At 37.2% G+C, this 21,275-nt stretch overlaps 1 protein-coding gene across 1 annotated transcript in view; it reads left to right on the forward strand.

The window, feature by feature from the left end:
• Positions 1–21,275, forward strand: part of Tmem245 (transmembrane protein 245) — a 106,248-nt gene that overhangs the window by 77,330 nt on the left and 7,643 nt on the right. Inside the window, exons 11-14 of the mRNA XM_013023229.1 lie at positions 4,452–4,574; positions 4,717–4,862; positions 16,886–16,986; positions 18,960–19,134. Of these exons, the coding sequence (XP_012878683.1) occupies positions 4,452–4,574; positions 4,717–4,862; positions 16,886–16,986; positions 18,960–19,134 (545 nt within the window). The remainder of the gene's footprint in view (positions 1–4,451; positions 4,575–4,716; positions 4,863–16,885; positions 16,987–18,959; positions 19,135–21,275) is intronic.

Consider the following 21,275-nt stretch of genomic DNA (forward strand, 5'->3'; position numbering starts at 1 on the left):
AAAAAAAAAAAAAAAGATGGCAGTGGAGGGTTGGTAGACTATAGCTTAAGTGATAGAGCATATACCTAGCAAGCCATGAAGCCCTGAGTTCTGAGTTCAAATCCCCATATGCCAAGAAATAAAATTAAGATCAATGTGGTGGCTCACACTTGTAATCCTAGCTAATTGAGAAGCTGATACTGAGAAGGTCTCAGTTTGAGGCCAGCCCAGGCTCCTTTCTCCCATCTAAAAACGAACAGAAAAGTTCCTGAGATCCCATTTCAAATAATACAAGTTAAGCATGGTGACTTGTGCCTGTCATTCTAGTTGCATGGAAAGCTGAATTAAGTACATTGCCCAGCCTAGCCTATACATTAATGCTAGTTCCTAGGGTCTAAAATGTGCTTCTCGAGGTTGATAGTAAATACTATGAAAAATTTTACTGATGCATGAAGAACTTCTTAAATGAAGCTGATGCTGAATATGTGGTAGTGAAGAATACAGTAGAGACTGAAACATGTACTACCTCCCTGATTCATGCCAGGACCCAGTAACTTTACCTGGTGTTGATTGTCTACACACTATCAATGCAGATGTCAGTATGAGCAAGAGCAAATGTTTGAGTACTCCTCAAAAATATTTTGACTTCCCAGACCCTTGAAAGTGTCTTGGGTCTCCTGTTGACCTGGAGCCATACTTTGAAAACTATGTATCTGACTGTCTAACATTGGGCCTATCCTGGCATGGATTCTGTAATTTTTGAAACATAAATGTTTTTAATTTTTTTATTGTTATTATAAAGGGGATGTACAGAGGGGTACAGTTATATAAGTCAGGTAAAGAACACATTTCTTTTTGGACAATATCACCCATTTCCTTGCTCTCTCCCAGTTTTTCCTTTTCATCCCCATCCATAAGATGTACAGTTCATTTTCAACATTGCGTTCAGCGAGTACCGTTGTTGTATTTATTTACCCATTGTCTCTCCATTTCTATGCCTCCCCTTACTCTTCCAAAGACATATAAATGAACAAACAACAAAAAGGATAGAAAACAAACACAGCAAAAAGGAAAAAAAGTCTTGTTTTAATTTCAGTAAATATTATTTTGTATGATCAGATGCACATAGATTTTACGTCTTTCTTTGAAACATTTTTTTTTACTTCCTCCTTTTTTGCCTCTGATACAGCCTCAACTTTCTGTTATTTCATTTATTTTGTAGTGCTTAGACTGAACCCAGGGTCTTGCCTGTGCTAGTAACATAAGAACTCTACCACTAAACTATATCCACAGACAGCCCCCCCCTCCCCCATTTTTGGAGGCAAGGGGGCCACCAGATGTCATCCAGACTGTCTTTGAATTCCTGTCTCAGCCTTTCAAGTGTTAGGATTACAAGTGTTCACCTCCATGTTTGGCCCTTTAACTGTTTTTTTGAAACCTTGATTGAACTGATTACATCTTCTACCAAATTTGTTATATCCAATGGCTCTTTCTTACATTCAGAATCTTTTTTTTTAATCTTTGAGGATATTACTAATAAAATGTTTTAAATGTCTTCTGCTTCTGTTTGCTCTGAATTCTTCGAAGTTTGCTTTAATCTTTCATCTTTGAGGCTGTCTTCAAATGTTTGGTGACCCTTGGCAGTCAGTCTGTTTCTTTTTAAGAGTGAAACACTTAACAGCCAGCTAGAGCTTCAGCTTTTAAATGCTAATACATATGCAAGGTAGTATATGTTTGATAATATATGAATGTTTGTTTTCCCCTAACTAAAGGAATGTTCAATAATAAAAGTTACTAAACACTCTTGTTTTGAACCTTTAAAAGTGAATTTTAAAGGTTTTGATGTTGACCATGAAATGACATTGAATCAGATAAAGACAGATGCAGAAAATGTATTTAAATTTTATAAATTTTTATGGTAAGAGTTAAAGTATAGACAGTTTTAGAAACTAAAACAATTGAACCATACAGTCACACAAAAATAAGAAAACAGATGTCAGTACTAGGGCTTAAACTCAGGGCTTTGCCCTCTGATTTGACTTTTTCCACTTAGGGTTGGTGCTTTACTTCCATTTCTGTTTTTTACTGGTTAATTTTAGTGTTTATACCTACTTTCTTCCCTAGATTTTTAAGTACTTGGGGCAGAAAGAATGTCATTTATCACTACCTTAGAATTTAGAATGGTAGTGTGGTTTCAATTAAACCAAGAGAGGCACATTACAGTTTGAATAGTAATTATTTTTGTATTTAGCAGCACAGTGGCACATTTAAAATGGTGTTTGGAGATCACCCAGCTCAACTTCCTTATTGTATAGCTAGATAAGGAAGAAAGGAACCAAAGAACAGTGGAGGTCACATAGCCCACAGCTCCAAATTCCTTCCAGACTCAATAAGGCAGACAGATAGCTGAGCCACCAGAAGGGTCATTTTCTCTTAGTTTAATGACTGAATCTCTGCAGGGTTCTGTTCTTCTGTTCGGATCTTTGGTTCTATAGAACCAAAAGCTGAAGGGTCTAGAAAAGATCCTGGGAATCCAGAGTAGTAATCTAAAGTTTACTTGGCATAGTAGACTCAAAGTGTAGGGGTACAGAAAAGCGTGAAATTAGTGAAGCTCCTTGGTTATGTTTTGCGACTACACTGCTTGAAGGCTTAGATGAATCTCAGGCTTCTCTTTTAGGTCCAGTCTATTCTTGACATTGTTAGAGTTCTGTTTCTAATGTTGATTAAATATACACCAAACCTGGCTCATGTTTTCTGTATTTTTTAAATTTAATTTTCTGAGTTTCAGAGCCTTCTTACTCTTACTGTCTTTACTATTTTCCTTCTTTCTAAGCCTGGCATATAAACTAAAAATACTGCAAGGATTTAGTTAATATTCCAGAAATCTCCCTTTTTCCATTTTCTTCAGCTGATCCCTCATTTTGTTTCAAGGATAAAAGGTTGTTGAATTGTAAACTACCAACATATAATTAATTTATTCTTAAGAATTTTAACACAGTATTTCATGTCATTATGACTTAGAAACTATTTAAAAAATTTTTGATAAAAATTCAAGAATGGCTTAAGCCCCCAAAAGAATGCTTGTCAAAAAAAATCACAAATAAAGGCATTGTTTCTTGGAACCAACTGCATTATTCATTCATTCTTTATTTCACAAAGTCAAACAGTCAATTGTTGCATATTTTTGTAGGCATACTGAAACATTTTCAGGACTATATGTAAGGAGCTCTTGTAACTGAAACCAGCCTGCTGCTAAAGTTCTATTATGAAGATGCAGCTGAGGTTTGCAAGAAATGGCTGGGACAACAAAATATGCCTTTATAATGATACATTTGAGGTAGGAAGGGTATGGACAGGCCTTTCAAAGAATAGATGATTAAATGAATATATGACAAAAAACAGAACTGTTTCAGAAAGGGCAGCAAAATAAAAATCAGACATTAAAGAGTTCTGGTTCCATTTCTGTTGCTACTTTTTAGCTTGTCCTTGGGCAAACATTTTAAAACATGAGTTCTAGCTTATATAGCTACCAAATAGAGGCGATATCTACATTGCTTCCATCACAGCACTTTTATGAAGTTTGTGGAAGTATTTTAAAAATAGTCATGGAAGATATTTTCCTTATCATTTTGCTTCCATATCTTATTAACAGGAATTATAATCTCAGGCAGAGTAGAAAGACATCAGACATACTCCATGACTATGGAGGAATTTAAGTTGATAAAAGGCTAGGAAATAAAAACACTCAGGAGCACTATAATTTCCATTTTTAGTCATATTTAATGTGTATATAACTATGTTGATATCTGGTTCTGGTGGATTCACTGGTGATAGATAAATCAACTGAAGTCAGTAGGTTATAATCGACTAGTCATTGTCTATCTCAGGAAACAGACTAGTCTATTAGGACAGACAATAGTCTATCTTATTTTCATTGTGATTTTAGTTGTCACAGAAGTAATGCTTTTTATATTTATAGCTGGTTCTAAGCTGGAGATGGCTAAGGTAGAGGATAGGCAGCAGCCAACACAATAAATGCTTGAACTTCACTTAGGATCCTACAAAATACATATCACCAGAGTGTATTTATTGACATGTTTTCCTATAGGCACTTTTACATACATTCTATTTTTAGTAATAATCATGAACTATATAAAAATTTTTATCTTTTGAAGTTAGCATTACATAATAAAACATTTCTTTTTTATAATAGATATTTCTGAAATCTGCCTAGTACTGTGAAGAAATACACCATATTACTACTACTACTACTGTTAATATTATTTTTCTTTTGGCTCTTGAACACAGTTGTTTTCACACTCTCCCAATCCCCTCCCCCCATTATTTAAAATAGTCCTCAGTTCTCATCTTTTTCAGTTATGGTAGTAAGGCTTTATTGAAAGCACACTAGATGGCTATAGCAGTTCCTTTCACAAGAATTACTTCTGACATCAGCTTTTTTTCCTTGTCAGATCTTGGAGTCCTTGTGGATTGTTATGAGCCGGAATGTGAGCCTGCTATTTACTACAGTTACCACGCTGCTGACTATCCTCTTCTATAGTGGCACTGCCCTTCTTAATTTTGTACTCTCCCTGGTATGTATATCTAGATAAGCACACTTCAAGTACATCTCCCTCATTAAAGCATTTTCCTGGTTCTATTTGTATTTGCAGATGGCTGTCTTCCTGTAGTTTCCCAAATGTGATTTTTTAGGAAACGCTGTCCTTTGTTTTGCAGATAATTTTCCTGACCACACTGTTTTATCTATTAAGTTCCAGTGATGAGTACTACAAGCCAGTGAAGTGGGTGATAAGCCTGACACCACTATCTCAGCCAGGTCCTTCCTCTAATATTATTGGCCAGTCTGTGGAAGAAGCCATCAGGTAGGGATAAGATTCTTTTTTCTTTCTTTCTTTCTTTTTTTTTTTTTTTTTGCCATTTTTGGAACTTGAACTCAGGGCTTATGCACTGTCCCTGAGCTTTTGTGCTCAAGGCTAATGCTCTACCACTTAAGCCACATCTGTACTTCTAGTTTTTTGGTGGTTAATTGGAGAAAAGAGTCTCAAGAGTTTTTTGCCTGGGCTTGCTTTGAACCTCAATCCTCAGATCTCAGCCTCCTGAGTAGCTATGGCTATGAGCCACCTGCACTTGGTAAAATTTATGTTATCCTTATTCTTCTCACCATCTATATTCATGAAAAGTATGTTTTCTGTCTCGAGCTTAAACTCCTGGTAACATATTTAGTGCTAAATTAGTTAAGGATTCTGGTATTCTTAGGATTTTTATTTCCTTTTGAGAGGTGCAATGCACATGTTTTTGCTTTTTGTTTCTTTTGAGACATTGTCTCACTATATATCCTAGGCTGGCCTGGAACTCTTTGTAGTCTAGATTGTCCTCAACCTCACAGTACTGCTCCCTCTGTCTCCTGATTGCACCTAGCTAGTGCATATGTTTATAAGTAAAAATATTCAGACAGGTTGTTACATTATACTTTGGCCTGGGATTTACAACTGTGTGATGCGCCTCTTAACAGCTTTCTATTAGCAGGAAGGTTTACATTTGTTGCCATGTTACTTGTTCTGGAGAAGCGCCCTCTGCTTCCACTTCAGCCTCATCTCAGGAATCCTAGCTCAGATCCAGGAGGAGAATATTTTACTTCTAAGTAGCTAGTCTGTGCCCTCTGAAGGAATAGCTTGGATAGGGGAAATGCAGTTTTTTGTTACCTCCCAGTCATGGTCTCTGCTTTATAGACTGGCAGAAACTTCCGTCATTCCTTTGGAGTCTGTATTAGACACTTCTGAGTGAGATTCTTTAGTACCTTAATACCCTATAGGCTTTATAACAGTCCTTCCTGGCCCCCATTTCTTTCTTCATGTCTGGTTGGGAGATACCATGTGCAGTTCTGACCTTTCAGCTCCTCCTTAAAGCCTGTTGCTCATTGCTTATTAACATGACTCTTTATAAAACCTTTTGTACGTAACTACTCAAATCTCATATCAGCCATTAGAATTCCTCTTCCTAATAAGTTGTTAGCCACATGATCTTAATACCTTAAAAGTTTGTCAAATAGTAAATCTTTGACTGGTGTTTCTGTTTCCACATACTTTTTAAAATATACCACTGTTTGAAACTTGGCATTACTGACAAATCTTGATTTGACCTGATCATCCTGTCTGACTGTTTTTGGCTTGCCTTTTTTTCACTGTGTTCATGTAGCAACTGGGGAGAGTAGCACTTTGATCTCTGGAAACCCTTCATTACATTCCTGTATAATTGAAACGTAGACCATCTCTAGGGAATTTAGGTTTTCTTCCTTTTTTTCTTTTAGCAAATTATGGGTAAAATCTTCATAGGTACTTGACTTCTTTGATTGGATTGGAAGTCAAGTGGGACTTTAAAAGGAAAATTCATTTAGTGCTTGTTTGATACCCCCTGAGAACCACATGAAGCCACCCATATAGTGATTGGACCCAGGCTGGGGATGGGGGGTGGTGGAAAAAAGAGATACCAAGCTGGAAATATGTTATCTTAAATAATAGCCCTCAAAATGACTCTGTCTTCAAAGAAGTATTAATTTTAGCATCCCTTCTATGATCTATGACCTTTGGTTATAATCCTTATTGGAAAATTGCAAAAACTCCAGTAATAAGAGTATCATTTGCTTATCTAACTGATATAATTCTGACTTTTAAAAAGCATACAAGGCCTAGCACTGATGGCTCACGCCTGTAATCCTAGCTATTCGGGAGGCTGAGATTTGAGGATCGTGGTTCAAAACCAGTCCAGGCAGGAGAGTCCGTGAGACTCTTATCTCTAATAAAGCACTCAGAAAACCGGAAGTGGCGCTGTGGCTCAAGTGGTAGAGTGCTAGCCTTGAGCTGAAGAGCTGAGGGAAAGCGCCCAGGCCCAGAGTAGTTCAAGCCCCACAACCAAAAAAAAAAAGCAAGCATACAAATACTCTCCCCTAAGTGAAAAATAACTTTTTTCTAATGGTATTGGAATCTGAACTCAGGGCCTTATGATTTCTAGACTGTTATTTTACCACCTGAGCCATACCTCACCCATGCTTTTTTTTTTTTGCTAGTCTTGTTGACTTTTCTGCCTGGGCTGGTTTTGAACTTCAACCTTCTATAATTCAGCCTTTTGTGTAGCTAGGATTATAGTGGTGCCAGTGGAAAAATCATTTACTTCTTCCCAGTGGGATAAAACTATTGGAACAGTTAGAGGGTTGGATTAATCCTCTAATCACTGTGTATAGAAAAATACTTACCTTGTTCATAAAGAACTTTTAAAGAAATTTGATACTTTATTTTCCTTAAAGTACCTTTCATTAACACTGATTCTTAGTCTCACATGTTTTGAAATCAGAGTTCTTAAAATTGCTTATAGTAAATGGTTTGCTGACTGCTTATAAAATGTCTTATCATTGAGTTGCTTATTTGTATCACGCATGTCATCTTCTTTTTTTCTCTTTTTTTTTTTTGTAATACTAGCTATGGTTGAACTCGGCATCACATTTGCTAAGCAGCCATTCTTTCTGCTGAGACATACCTCTTACCCTGAGTTCTCTATTATTATTATTATTATTACTTTTTTGCTCTTTCTTTTTTTTGCCAGTCTTGGGCTTGAGCTCAGGGCCTAGGCACTGACCCTGAGCTGTTTTTGAGTTATAGTGCCACATCCAACTTTTTCTGAATAGTTTATTGGAGTTAAGAATCTTATAAACTTTCCTCCCCAGGAATCCTCAGATTTCAGCCTCCTGAGTAGCTAAGATTAAGGCACGAGCCACTAGTGCCTGACTTAAATTTTTCATTCTGAAGGATTATGTTCCAAAAGGAATATGTTTCTTCATGGAGAAAAATTATTATTAATTATTATTGTTTTATGGTACTCTGGTTTGAAATCAAAGTTTGCCCTTGTTAAGTGGATGCTCTATCACTTGCACCACTCTTTAGTTCCTTTTTGCATTGGTTATTTTCAAAATATGGACTTGCTTTATGTCCAGACTAGCCTGGGCTGCTGTCCTCCTATTTTTACTTCCATTTGTTGCTGGGATGATAGGTTAAAGGCATTGCATCCAGCCATTGAGTGAGATGGAGTCTCATGAACTTTTGTGATTGGGATGTCCTAGAACCACAGTCCACTGATTTTTACCTCCCAAGTAGCTAAGGATAACAGGCTTGAGTCACCATAGCTGCCTGAGAAAGATTTTTTAAGGGAAAAAATATTTATATAGATGATTCTAAAAATATTGTAATGTCCATAAAGTATAGTTTGGTCTGTAAATTATCATCAATAAAACAGTAGTCATTCATCATCATCATCAGAGTTGTATTTAAGTAAAAATCATTATGCCCATTTTGTTTGGTCTATTAATCATTACAAGTGGAGTGAAATTGGGTGAACTGCATGACTGGATAGAGAAGTGTCTGTTGTGTTCCCGGAGCTTTGCCATCTGAAATATGTGTTTCTCCTTTATATCATGTGTCATCAAAGTTTTGAACCTTAATGATTACTTTAATTCTGAATCAGTTTTAAATTGAATGCATTTGTGAATTGGTTATCATTTCATGAGATTTTGAGTTAGTAGCATGCATCCTGTATCCCCAAACCATTTTCCTCCCTTCAGCAGCATGTTGTCTCCTGAATGTATACATCACACCCTTTCCCCGGTGCTCTCATTCTGCTTGCTCTGGTGGAGATATTGCACATTACTAAGTTGCATGTTGTCACGGCCTCAATGCAATTTAGTGTGTGTGATATTTTCACATGAGTGCATGCACAAGGGTATGGCTCTTGCTTGCTGGGATTATAGCTTTTCAGTGCTGGTGGGTGGAAACCCTTTGGACAAAGCATTAGATAGGAGACTCTGTGTATGTACCACTTTAATCTCAACATGTTTCCCCCCTCTGCACACTTAATTGTGAAGAATTAAAAGTTTTGATTATTAAAAGGTTGACGTGATCCTTTAGTAAATCAAAGTTTTCTGTTTGACTTTAAACATATTAAGTTTTCTTGGAAAGAAATTCTCATAGATTAAGGATCCAAACTATTTAAATGAAAATGTATAAGGAAGAGTTTAAAACTATTTTTATTTATTTGCAATATTAACTTTGAAATAAAGAGAATCTCTTATGCATATTTGAAAATAATCACTTAGCTGAAGTTCTTAAATAATAATTAAGACATTAAATATATGCCTTTTAGTTCTTTGATTAAAGATTGGTATCATGTACCTGAAGCTGTATTTTGTTAAGTTTCCAAAGAAATGGCCTTAAAACACTATGGTTTCTATGTAGATTCTCATTGTGATGCTTTAAAAATTGCTACATTCATTTTAATAGGCTAGTAGTAGAAACTTGTTTTGAGATACAAATATTTACTAATTATCTATGTAATTGAAACAACCCTTCTTATTTTTTAGCATTAATCATTCATGATCAGGAGGCATTGTCAAAGACATAAATTGTGTATTAATGATATGAAAATAAGGAATTAATTGTATACTACCAGCATATCCAGATGATCTCCAGTGTTGTGTGCACCTGTAACAATGCATAGCTGTTTTCAGTGAAGGTAGAAGGTTTTTATGCAAGCACCTCTTCCCTGTATCCCTCCCACAGCTTCTGGGTACCTCCTACACAGCAAGCCTAGTCTCCCTCATGCTGGAGGTCTACTGTTGACCAGATTTCTATACATTGTACTATGGAGCTAAGTCTGTAGGAGAAGGAGAGAAAAAAGTTTAATTCAAAGAGAGGTTAGGTATACAGGCAAACGTCAAAAACTCTTGCTACTTGTTTAGGTAAACCATTATAATAAAGACAGTTTTGCTATATCTTTTTAAAAATTCTATCCCTTAATTTAAAAAAAGTTGTTGAAAATGTGCTAATGATCATCTGAGCTATTGGAAAAATGAGTCTGGTAGACTTGTGTCATGAAATATACAGTCCTTCAATTTGTTAAAAAGAACACTTTTTTTCTTCATATTATCTGTGAAGCACGTTATAGGAAATTGGAATAAACATAGTATGCCTGTGATCAAGGGAGCTAGAGGTACTTTGTCCAACTGTAATTTTATATGCTCTATGTTTAGAAGCTCATTGTCACTGTCCAATAGCTCACCGTCTACTTGAGGGAAACTATAATGCAGTAGGAAAAGAATACTTAAAACAGGTGAACACAGCTCTTGTTTCCTGGGGATTTGATGGTCTGGTAGTATTCCTGTTAGACTTTTAGAAAGAAACACAATGGAACTAGTGTGCAGACATATTTTAGAGAAGGTAAAATACGATTTGGACTCCTCCTTTTTTTCTTGGGCATGTGCTTTTACTTGGTCATAATCTGTGTATTCTGAGTACATGGAGATTCTTGACTCTTACTTATCATTCTTTACATCTTTGCTCAGTTACTCTAAGTCTCATTCCATAAAAAACAGGTCATAGGCCGAGCACTGGGCTCATGCTTGTAATCCTAGCTACTCAGGAGGCTGAGATCTGAGGATCACAGTTCAAAGCCACCCTGGGCAGGAAAGTCCATGAGACTCTTTCTACAATTAACCACCAGAAAACCAGAAGTGGCACTGTAGCTCAAAGTGGTAGAGCACTAGTCATGAGCTAAAGAGCTGAGGAGCAGTGTTCAGGCCCAGAGTTTAAGTCTCATGACCCCAGCAACAGCAACAACAAACAGGTCATACCTGGGCGCCTGTGGCTCATGCCTGTAATCCTCGTTACTAAGGCAGCTGAAATCGGAGGATCATTGAAGTCAGCCCAGGTAGGAAAAAATCTGTGAGACCCATCTCCAGTGAATCACCAGAAACTAGAATTGGCATTATGACTCAGAGTAGTAGAGCACTAGCCTTGAGTGAAAAAGCTCAGGGAGAGCAGAGCTTCCAGGCCCTGAGTTCAAGCCCATAAAATAAAAAGCAGGTCATCTCATCAGTGGGAGTGAATGAGGCATGGACATGCATACCTTTAAAGCTACATAGCAGAAATAGTAAGATTTGTTAGGAAAAGCATAGAACTTTTTTTCTACTGAAAGGTTTTCTTAGGGTGGGACAGTCACTTAATTGGAACACTATGGTTCCTTCCAATAAAGAAGCACCCTACTCAGTAATGGTCTACATGTGGTGTAAGCCAGGGGCACATGTGTAAGTTGTAATAATGGCAAGTCTGCAAGTGAGGAAATACTGAAAAGGTACCTGCAGTTCAGTTTCTTCTTCCACTGAAGTAAGTCCTGCTGAGCTACTGAAAGGGGAAGAATCACTAAAAAGAAGGTTCATAGGCAAATCATATTTCAGTAGGAGGAAAGAGTTGAGGGTAAAGATAGCATATTACATAAACAGTGGTGAAGCTGATTTAGGTTTTCTGTCAGCTTCTATAATAGATGCTTGGTAAATAGATTGATTACAGCTGGATGGACCATGGATTGATACAGCGTAAGTTATACACTTGTATGCTTAGAACATGCTACAAGTCTCAGGCTATTTTGAATTTTTTAGAGACTTGAAGTGTATCATAATACTTACATTTTCCTGGATAGCAAGGCAGGGAGGTGCTCACTGAATTTCAGTATTTAAAAGTTTTGGTTAATTGATACTGGTGAATGAATGAAATGACATTTCCTTTCTATGATTGAACGGAGTATTCTTGCATTGATTGAACTAGTGATTTCTAGTAACCCATTGAAATATTGGATATATGCTAAAGTTTTATTTCACTATGAAAGTCAAGTTTTACATGGAGACTCTTGGTTTTCTTAGCTTTTCGTGTGTGTGTGTGTGTGTGTGTGTGTGTGTGTTGTTTGAGATTGAAACACCTGCTAGGCAACACTTTTCCAATGAGTTACATTCCCAGATCTTAAAAATCTTTCTTTGCACTTTTTGTTTGAAATGCATGATTTATTATATAATTAATGTGTTTTGTTTTACTTCTGATTTTGTATTGTGTTTTACCGGAGTGTTTGCTTATTCACTGGTGAGTACCACATTGCTTTAAATACAGATTTGTTTTGCTTTGTAATGCTGGAGATGAAACTCAGGGCCTCTGATGTTAGGCAAGCCCTCTGCTGCTGAGCTACATCCCATCTTATACTCTGGATTTTAGTCTCAGATGCTGATAGATGACTGATTGATTATGTGCTCAGTTTTAGACTGTTGCTTGTTTGATATATACTTTGTAGTTTGAAGTAAATTACCTGTATGCCATTTGAATATACAAAGTATATAACCCAGTGGTTGGCACACAACAAGCTGTATTTGTTTCCTCTTGTTGGAAAAAAATTGCTATAAACTTGTAACTTCAGCAACATGTTTCTTTTTTTTTGTTGTTGGTCATGGGGCTACAACTGTGATATGAGTCCCTCAGCTCTTCAGCTCAAGGCTAGCGCTCTACCACTTGAGCCACAGTGCCACTTCCCTTTTCTGATGGTTTATTGGAGATAAGAGTTTCACAGCTTTACCTGCCCAGGCTGGCTTTGAACTGAGATGCTCAGATCTCAGTCTCCTTAGTAGCTAGGATTACAGGTGTGAGCCACCAGCACCCGGCTACATGTTTCATTTTCTAGTCAGGGAGGTTAGAAGTCCTCCAAAAAAGATATCATCTGGGCTATGTTCTTCCTGGAGGATGTGAAGGACACTTCTTTTTGTCTTTTCAGTTTCTACTGACTCCCACTTTTGTAAAAGAAAATTCACTACTTTATTCATATTATTCAGTAGTTTTTAGTGTAGTGTGCATCCAGCACCACTAATTCTAGGAACTCCATCTCTCGTGATGTTTATATTTTAAACACACAGACACACAAATATGCATGTGTGTATTTTATGTTGTGTGTATTTTATGTATACAGTGTGATGTTTTGATATATTGTATACATTGTAAAATTATTTAAATGACCTAAGTAATATATTCGTTTTCGCATGTACTATTTTTGTTGTAATAACATTTAAGATCTATGGGCTGGGAAGGTGGCTCAGTGGTAGAGCGCTTGCCTTGCATGCATGAGGCCCTGGGTTCGATTCCTCAGCACCACATAAGCAAAAAGAAAAAAGCCGGAAGTGGTGCTGTGGCCCAAGTGGTAGAACGCTAGCCTTGAGCTGAAGAGCTGAGGGACAGCACCCAGGCCCAGAGTTCAGGCCCCACGACTGGACGCAAAAAAAAAAAAAACAAAAAACATTTAAGATCTACTTAGTTGGTTTCTCCAGCTATAGACACCAATGTTGCACAGTCGACCTCCCGAACATACTCATTTTGTAAATAAAAAGTTACATCCTTTGACAGTCTCCTCATCTCCTATTTTCTGTAATCACCAGTCTATTCTATGTTACTTTAAGTTCAGTTCTTAGATTTCACCTGTGATTCAGAACTGCTATTCTGAGCCTGTCTTATTTCAGTTAGTGTAATGTCTTTCAGGTTTGGCTGTTGTTGCAAATGCAGACTTCCATTTTTTTAGAATAAATAGTTTTCCTTTGTATGTATATACAACCACATTTTCTTTATCAAGTTATCTATCAACTTAGGCTGATTTCATATCTGTCCTATTGCCAGTTAGTGCTTCAATAAATATGGAATACATGAGTATTCTGTATTTGGCATACTGTTTTAAGTTCCTTTGGATATATGTAGAAGTGGGATTGCTAGATCATGTAGTAATTGTGTTTGCAGATATTTACTAAAGAAGAATAGAGGCATTCATTTGAATGCTTGTAGCAGCAGTACTTATAACAGCAGTAAAACTGGAAATAGTCCAAATACCCATCAGCTGATGAGTCAGTAAATGAATTGTAGTGTACTCATGTAATGGAGCACTACTCTGAGTCAAAAGGAACAATGTAGTCATACAGTATGTACACCAGTGTGGGTGAAACATTGTACTGCAAGAAGACTGAGCACCTAAAGTTACAAAATATCAGTGGGATTTATGTAACATTACTGAACTGTACACTAGAATAATTACATGATAAATGTCACTGATTTTTTTCTTGATTTTTAAAAAAGCTGATATATGATATTCTAGAAAAGGAAAATTTAAATGAAACACCCAGAGGTTGTGAAGTCAAACACCCACAGGTTGTCGGTTTTCAAAGAGAACTTAAAAGAATGTACAAAAACTTTTAGGGTGATGGAAATGTCCTAAATGTAGTGATAATTATGTCATAGGTTAAATTTATTCACACTCTTAATTTTGGTGAGTTTTATTTATATAAAACTGATATATAAAACCAAGAGAAAAATGTGAGGAACATGATGCTAAAAAAAAAAAAAATTTAGCCAGACTGAGTGTCTGTGGCTTACACCTTTAATCCTAGCCACTCAGGAGGCTGAGATCTTGAGGATCGTGGTTCAAAGCCGGTCCAGGCAGGAAAGTCTGTGAATCTATCTCCAATGAACCACCAGAAAACCAGAAGTGAAGCTGTGGCTCAAAATGGTGTAGCACTAGCCTTGTGCAGAAAAGTGCAGGGACAGTGCCCAGGCCCCGAGTTCAAATACCACAAATGACCAAAGGTGGGGAGATCTACCTGGGCATGGTGACTCAAGTCGTTAATCCTAGCTATTTGGGAGGTGGAGATTGGGGAATTGAGGCCAGTTTAGGCTTAAAAACTTGTGAGGCTCCATTTCAGCCAATGGCTGGGTGTGGTGGTATGTGACAGTTATCCAACCTGTGAGGACAGTAGTTTTGTGCGGTGGCACCTATCTAACATCTCTAGGGGCAGTGGGAAGCAGGAGTAAGGGATCATAGGCCATGTTGGCCTGGACATAAATGAAACAGACTTCTTAAAAATAACCAATGCATAAAGGGTCTGAGTTTAATCCTTGATACAGCAAAAGAGAGAGGGAGGGAGGGAGGGAGGGACGGAGGAAGGGAGGAAAGAAGGAAGGCAGGCAAGAAGGCAAAAATTACTCTAGTAGATTCACAGAGAGATTTTTTTCTCTGCCGTTGTATAAATCTTGGATGCCAGTTCATAACTCATTAGAGAGGAATACATTATCTTTCCAACCCTAATTAGGTTGCATAAACATACCTACTGTCTACACACAATACACAGTGCATTTAATGTCCGCAAAATTAATTGAAATTTGTCTTAATGAGACATTATAACCCTATTCCCAGAGGCAGAAAAAAGACTGGGCTGTTAATTGCCATACAGTTGCATATTTGATAGCACTTTATTTTTGCTATAAGAATTTCTAAGTAAGGATAGTACAAGTGCTACATCTGTATCTTTGCATTATGGCCTCTCCCTAATTCTAGACAGATTCCATGGCAACACTTCTCTCAAATAGTTGACATTATTATTCCCTGTTTCTCAGCAATTTCTCCTTTGGACTCTGTTTTCTTGATTTTCCTCCTTCCACAGACATGATTCCATTCCATCTGAGGCTATCTTTGTTCTTAGTCCCTTATCAGACACAGCCTATTGTCCCTCAAGTATATCTTACCTTTTCTATACTTAATCCATTCTGATGCATTTCACATCTTTTGTTTTCTGTTAAGGCTTGTCTCTGGTTTCAGCTTTTTCTGGGATGCTTTCATCACTCCTGTTGACAGATTTCTCCAGACTAAACCTACATCCCTGTTCATTCCTCTTCCATTTGAGCCTTTCTCCCCTTCTCAGTCTTTGAATTTGTTCTGCCATTGTTTTCTCGTTGTTTTCTTATCAGAGTTAACGCTTGAAGTTCTGTCATTCCTGCCCCCCCCCCTGTTTAATTGCTTGGAGGACCTTTTTTGTTTTGTTTTGTTTTGCTGTTTCTGGTCATGGGGCCTGAACTCTGGGCCTGGGCGCTGTCCCTCAGCTCTTCAGCTCAAGGCTAGTGCTCTACCACTTGAGCCACAGCACCACTTCCCTTTTTTGTTTTCTGTGATAGCTCCTTCTGTCTTTTTATACTACTTCAGTCTTGTTGGAAGGCATCTCATGGCATATAAAACATTCTTGAGTGAAAAAGCTGTTGGTCAGGATAGCCATTCAGGGAGGCCTTGGACTCCGAATTCATGCCTCAGGGTCTGATGGCAGCACTTGACTGCTCTCAGCATACTTTTAGAGATTTTGTTTGCCTTCCTTGTATGTGTTAGATGTCACCTTTGCTGCCACATTCTCTGCTTTTTCAACTTCAGCTTTGCTTTGTCCTGCAGTTATAATACTTTGTTATAATACTTTGGAGTTACTTAAGCTTTGTCCCTTACTTACATCATGCTAATTAATTTCTATACTGAAGAGCAAAAATAAAGTGCCTGTTATAGAACTTATATGCGGAATTCCTGTATTGAAAATTGAATATGTCTGTTTTTGAGTTAAAAAATATGTTATTGTTCTTATCTTTTAAATCATGAATTACCCCTAGTGACCTGTGCTGTTAGTATCTATTGTGGGAGAAGTTACTTTGTAGACTTAATTGCAGAGTTAAATAAATGTGTAAATTTTGTTAATCAGAGAGATTGATGAAATATAAGTTACTTACTTACCCTGCTCTCCCCCTGTTTCCTTTCTCCCTCTTTTCTGAGGGTTGAACCTAGGACTGCTTCCATGCTAAGCTACACCACAGTCTCCCTTGTTCCTTCTGAATTGAATTCTTTATTAGAATTGAATTCTCTTTGAATATCCTATTTATACTCATGAAATACGGTCATAACAGGTGAAATATCTGCCTCAGAAGTGGGTAGGGTATTTAAGGTATTTCAATTGTCTTTTCATCAGTGAAAATTTTATTAAGGACAGCTTAGTAAACATTTCATGAATTTAAAATAAGCTCTTATTTTCCTTTAATAAAGTTGAAATAATGTTCTCAGACCCATAAAAGAATTAAGGCTATTGCCAGGTTTGGAATGAAGAGGCCAGAATTAGAAGTATTGATATTTCTGAATCATAATATAATGCCAAATTTATTTACATTTTCCTTTGTCTTTGGCCTTCTAGAGGGGTGTTTGATGCTTCCCTCAAAATGGCGGGCTTCTATGGATTGTACACCTGGCTGACTCATACTATATTTGGCATCAACATTGTCTTCATTCCATCAGGTAACAATGGTAACTTCATTGTCCTTTATTTAAATTAGGCCATTTTATGTTAGGAAATGCCAGCTTCCTCAAATATAGTCTAGATATTTAGTCTAGATTAGGAGTAGAAATAGTTTTTACTATATTCTTGGTAGCTGGAACCAGACCTAGTACAAGAAAGCAATGCTAATGTATTTGTTAAATGAATGCTCTAGAATTTGGCACATAATTGGCCCTGGGTAAATGAATTGGAAAGGAACAGTGTGTTGCCAAAATACCTTTTCTCACATAAGAGATAGTATCTCAGGGGTAATATGTTGTGTGTGAAAGCAGTAAGCTGAACATATATACCCAAACCTGCTATGATCTGTTTTCATAATGATATCCCCATTCCATAAGACCAGTTGGTAAATAAATATCTTGCTTTTTTTTAATGTTGTCCACCTTTTCTTCCTTTTGTTCTGTTGCTTGTTTTTCTAAATATCTCTGCCTTCCATTTACCTTTACCATCACTCATCTACTTTTATCTCTTCCTCCTTCTTATTTCCTTTTTCTTTTTGATGGCTCTGTGGTTTGAACTAAGGGTCTCATACTGCTCACTCATAGTGTTTCTTCCACATGAGCCATGACCTTTTTTGCTTTGGTTACTTTTGAGATAGGTTCTCACATTTTTGTCTAGGCTGACTTGTCTTTGCCTCCTGCGTAGATAAAGTGGCAGGCATGCAACCCACCATGCTTGGCTTGCTCTTTTTTTTTTTTTTGAGATGGAGTCTTAATATATGCCTGAGTTGGCCTTGAGTCCTAATCCTCCTGGTCTCTGCTTCCTTAATGGTGGGGATTACAGGCTTGAGCCACTGTGCCTGGCTTCCTCTTCTTTATGTTCCCAAGTGCATTCATATTCTTTCCCACTTTAGTTGTTCATTCACCTAACCTCTGACATGAAAGCCCCTGGAAAACATATGGAGGTTATTTTGTTTTTGGAAAGCAACTTTAATTATGATAGTAAAACCACTGTTTTGTCTTTTTAAATTATTGTAATGGTGATGTACGGAGGGATTACAGTGTCACCCTTTCCCTTGCTCTCTCTCAGTTTTTCCCTCCTGTCCCACGCACAAGTTGTATAGTTCATTTTCAACATAGTGTCTAGTGAGTATCACTATTCCACTTTCCCTCCCAAAGACAGATAAATTTACAAAGGGAAAAGAAAACAAAAACAGCAACAAAGAAAAAAAACGTTCTTGCTTCCATTTCTTGGAATTCACTCCAATATATATTATTATATGATCAGATGCACCTAGCTGTTGTACCTCTTTGATCCTCTCCTAAGAATATCTGTGGTGGTTATTTTAGAACTTCCTGGGAACTGGCAACAGAATGGTATAGTTCTTGTTGTATAGATGAGAATCCAAACATTTCCAAGATCATACACATGGTTAATATTTGGACCAGACCTAAGTTCATGCCTGCTTGACTTTCAATCTGGAGGGAAACCAGATAGATCAAGGGGAGGGGGACGGGAGGAGAAAACACTTGGGTGTTCATTGCTGAAAGTTTTTGTTGTTTTTGTTTGTTTATTTTTGTCATTTACTAGAAACAAAGTATAAATTCATCTCTGAGGTTTAGAAACTAATTTTTGGTTTGGCCTTGGAATCAGTACAGTTTTAGACATGCTGGATTACTATAAGACTATTATTAACTAATCATTGATTCAGAAAAATAGCTGCAGGACACTAAGATATTATTACATAAGAACAGATTCATAAAATAGATATACATGTGAGAAGGATTTCTGATAAAAAGTTATAAAGTTTTAGACCTTCATTTGACCAGAACCCAACTAGAAAGGGTGTATCATTCTTCTGAAAATAGAGTCTGTGAATATTTAATTGTTTGGGAGGATATTTTTTAAGAGGGAGCAGATAGTGCTTAGATTTTGCTGTTGTCTTCCTGTTTTGACGACAATGTGAAGTTGCCTTTTCTTGTAATTCTTTTAGCTTTGGCTGCAATTCTTGGAGCTGTGCCATTTCTGGGAACGTACTGGGCGGCGATTCCTGCAGTTTTAGACTTGTGGCTCACCCAGGGTTTAGGCTGCAAGGCCATCTTGCTGTTGGTTTTTCATCTCTTGCCAACATACTTTGTAGATACTGCAATCTATTCTGATATATCAGGGTAAGTTTCTGAAGTTACGGGTGACTCATCCACACATTTGTATTGCTTGTTAAAGGTTCCTTCCTTCCTTCCTTCCTTCCTTCCTTCCTTCCTTCCTTCCTTCCTTCCTTCCTTCCTTCCTTCCTCCCTCCCTCCATCCCTCCCTCCCTCCCTCCTTCCCTTCCTCCCTTCCTCCTTCCCACCTTTTTTTTTTGTGGGAGGTGGGATGAGTAGAGTTGGGGGAAAGAACTGGTGGTAGGATTTTCCAGTAAAGTAGTGTCTTTAATTCTTTTTCAGATAATGAAATTTTAAACTAAAACAATGTACAAAGTGTATTTTATTATTGTATATTATTTATGATATATCAAACCCTGAGTCAAAACAAAATTTTGAATAATTTTTCTTGTTTTTTTTGTGGCATTTAACCTAGGAAAGAAATACCATATACATAAAATACTTGTAATTACAGCAAAGAGTTAGTAGTTATTTCTTGGCTTTGAAGAAAAAAGATTGAGAATATAGGTCTGAGAAGTTTCATGTAAAACCAAATCTCACTAAATTAATGCATGACAAGCAGAGCTCCTTTCTAAAATAACACAGTTAAAATTTTAGTGAGAATTAAAATTGGACCATAAAATAATTTTTGTATATTTTGATCACTTTTAGGAACTAGTAAATCAGGTCAGTTCTGAATTAGTTATATATCCAGATTCATATTGCTTATTAGAGTTAATTTGTTACAAAGTGTTGCATTTTGATCTGCTACTTAAATTTAGAATATGACCTATTGAAACTGTGAAAATAGTTAATAAACTCAGCTTTTACTTTTTAAATATTTCAGTTTTTATTTTTCCTCTCCATTTTTCCTCTCTTCCCTTTTCCTTTTTTCCTTTACCCATTTTCTTTTCCCTTTGCTCTTTCCCTGCTTTTCCTTTTGAAACAGAGTCCTGTATAGCCCAGCATTAAGCCCTCCGTTCTCCTGTGTCAACCTCTTAAGTGTGCATTACCATGTCAGCCTCATTCTTTAAGTAAAATTAAAGGTAGAGTAGGCTGGGATGCTTGCCTAGTATGTAGGAAGCCCTGGGTTTGATTCTTCAGTACCACATGAACAGAAAAAGCCAGAAGTGGTGCAGTGGCTCACATGGTAGAGTGTTAGCCTTGAGCACAGGTACAGAGCTCAGGTACAGTGCCCAGGTCCTGAACTTAAGCCCCAAGACTGGCAAAACAAAAACAAAAACTAGAGTAGAGGAGGTTAAAATTTATAGAGTAGTACTCTTGATAATTTAAATTATTGTAAAGCTATTAGTGTACCTAGTTTTCTCTCTTGTGGATTATATAGAAAATAACTGATTTTAGAGCAACTAAGCCCCAAAGTTGCAGGGCAAAAGAAATAAGCAGCTCCCCGAGCTAGTCATATGGAAAATTATATGCTAAAACTTGAGAGAGAACCTTAGAATTAAATGGGGAAAACTACGGTTCGGTATGGTGGAATGCACCTGTAATTCAAGACAGGAAGGTATTACATTCAAAGCTATCCTGGGCTACATAGTGACCTAGTGTCAAAGGAGAGAAGGAAGGAAGAAGAGAGAAAAGTAGGCACCAGTGTGATTTACTGATGTTTAATAGTTTAAAATTTAATAGGAGAAATGCATATATACTTTATACTTAGTATCTTTTGCATAAACTTTGCTAAGGTTTATAGCTAGAATTAATAAAATATTCAATAAGAGTCATTATGAAAAGTTTAGGCACTGGTGGCTCATGCCTGTAATCTTAACTACTCAGGAGGCTGAGATCTGAGGATAGAAGTTTTTTTTTTTGTCGGTAGTGGGGCTTGAACTCTGGCCTGGGCACTGTCCCTCAGCTCCTCAGATCAAGGCGAGCGTTCTACCACTTGAGCTACACCGTCACTTCCGGTTTTCTGGTGGTTTATTGGAGATAGGAGTCTCACGGTCTCTCCTGCCCGGGCTGGCTTTGAACCGCGATCCTCAGATCTCAGCCTCCTGAGTAGCTAGGATTACAGGTGTGAGCCACCAGCGCCCGGCCTGAGGATAGAAGTTTAAAGCCAGCTGGGGCAGGAAAGTTCATGAGATTCTTCTCTCCAATTAACCATTAGAAAACTGGAAGTGGAGCTGTGTCTCAAAATGGTAGAGTGCTAGCCT

This window comes from Dipodomys ordii, unplaced genomic scaffold (assembly GCF_000151885.1).
Source record: "Dipodomys ordii isolate 6190 unplaced genomic scaffold, Dord_2.0 Scaffold67, whole genome shotgun sequence".
Classification (NCBI taxonomy): Eukaryota; Metazoa; Chordata; class Mammalia; order Rodentia; family Heteromyidae; genus Dipodomys; species Dipodomys ordii.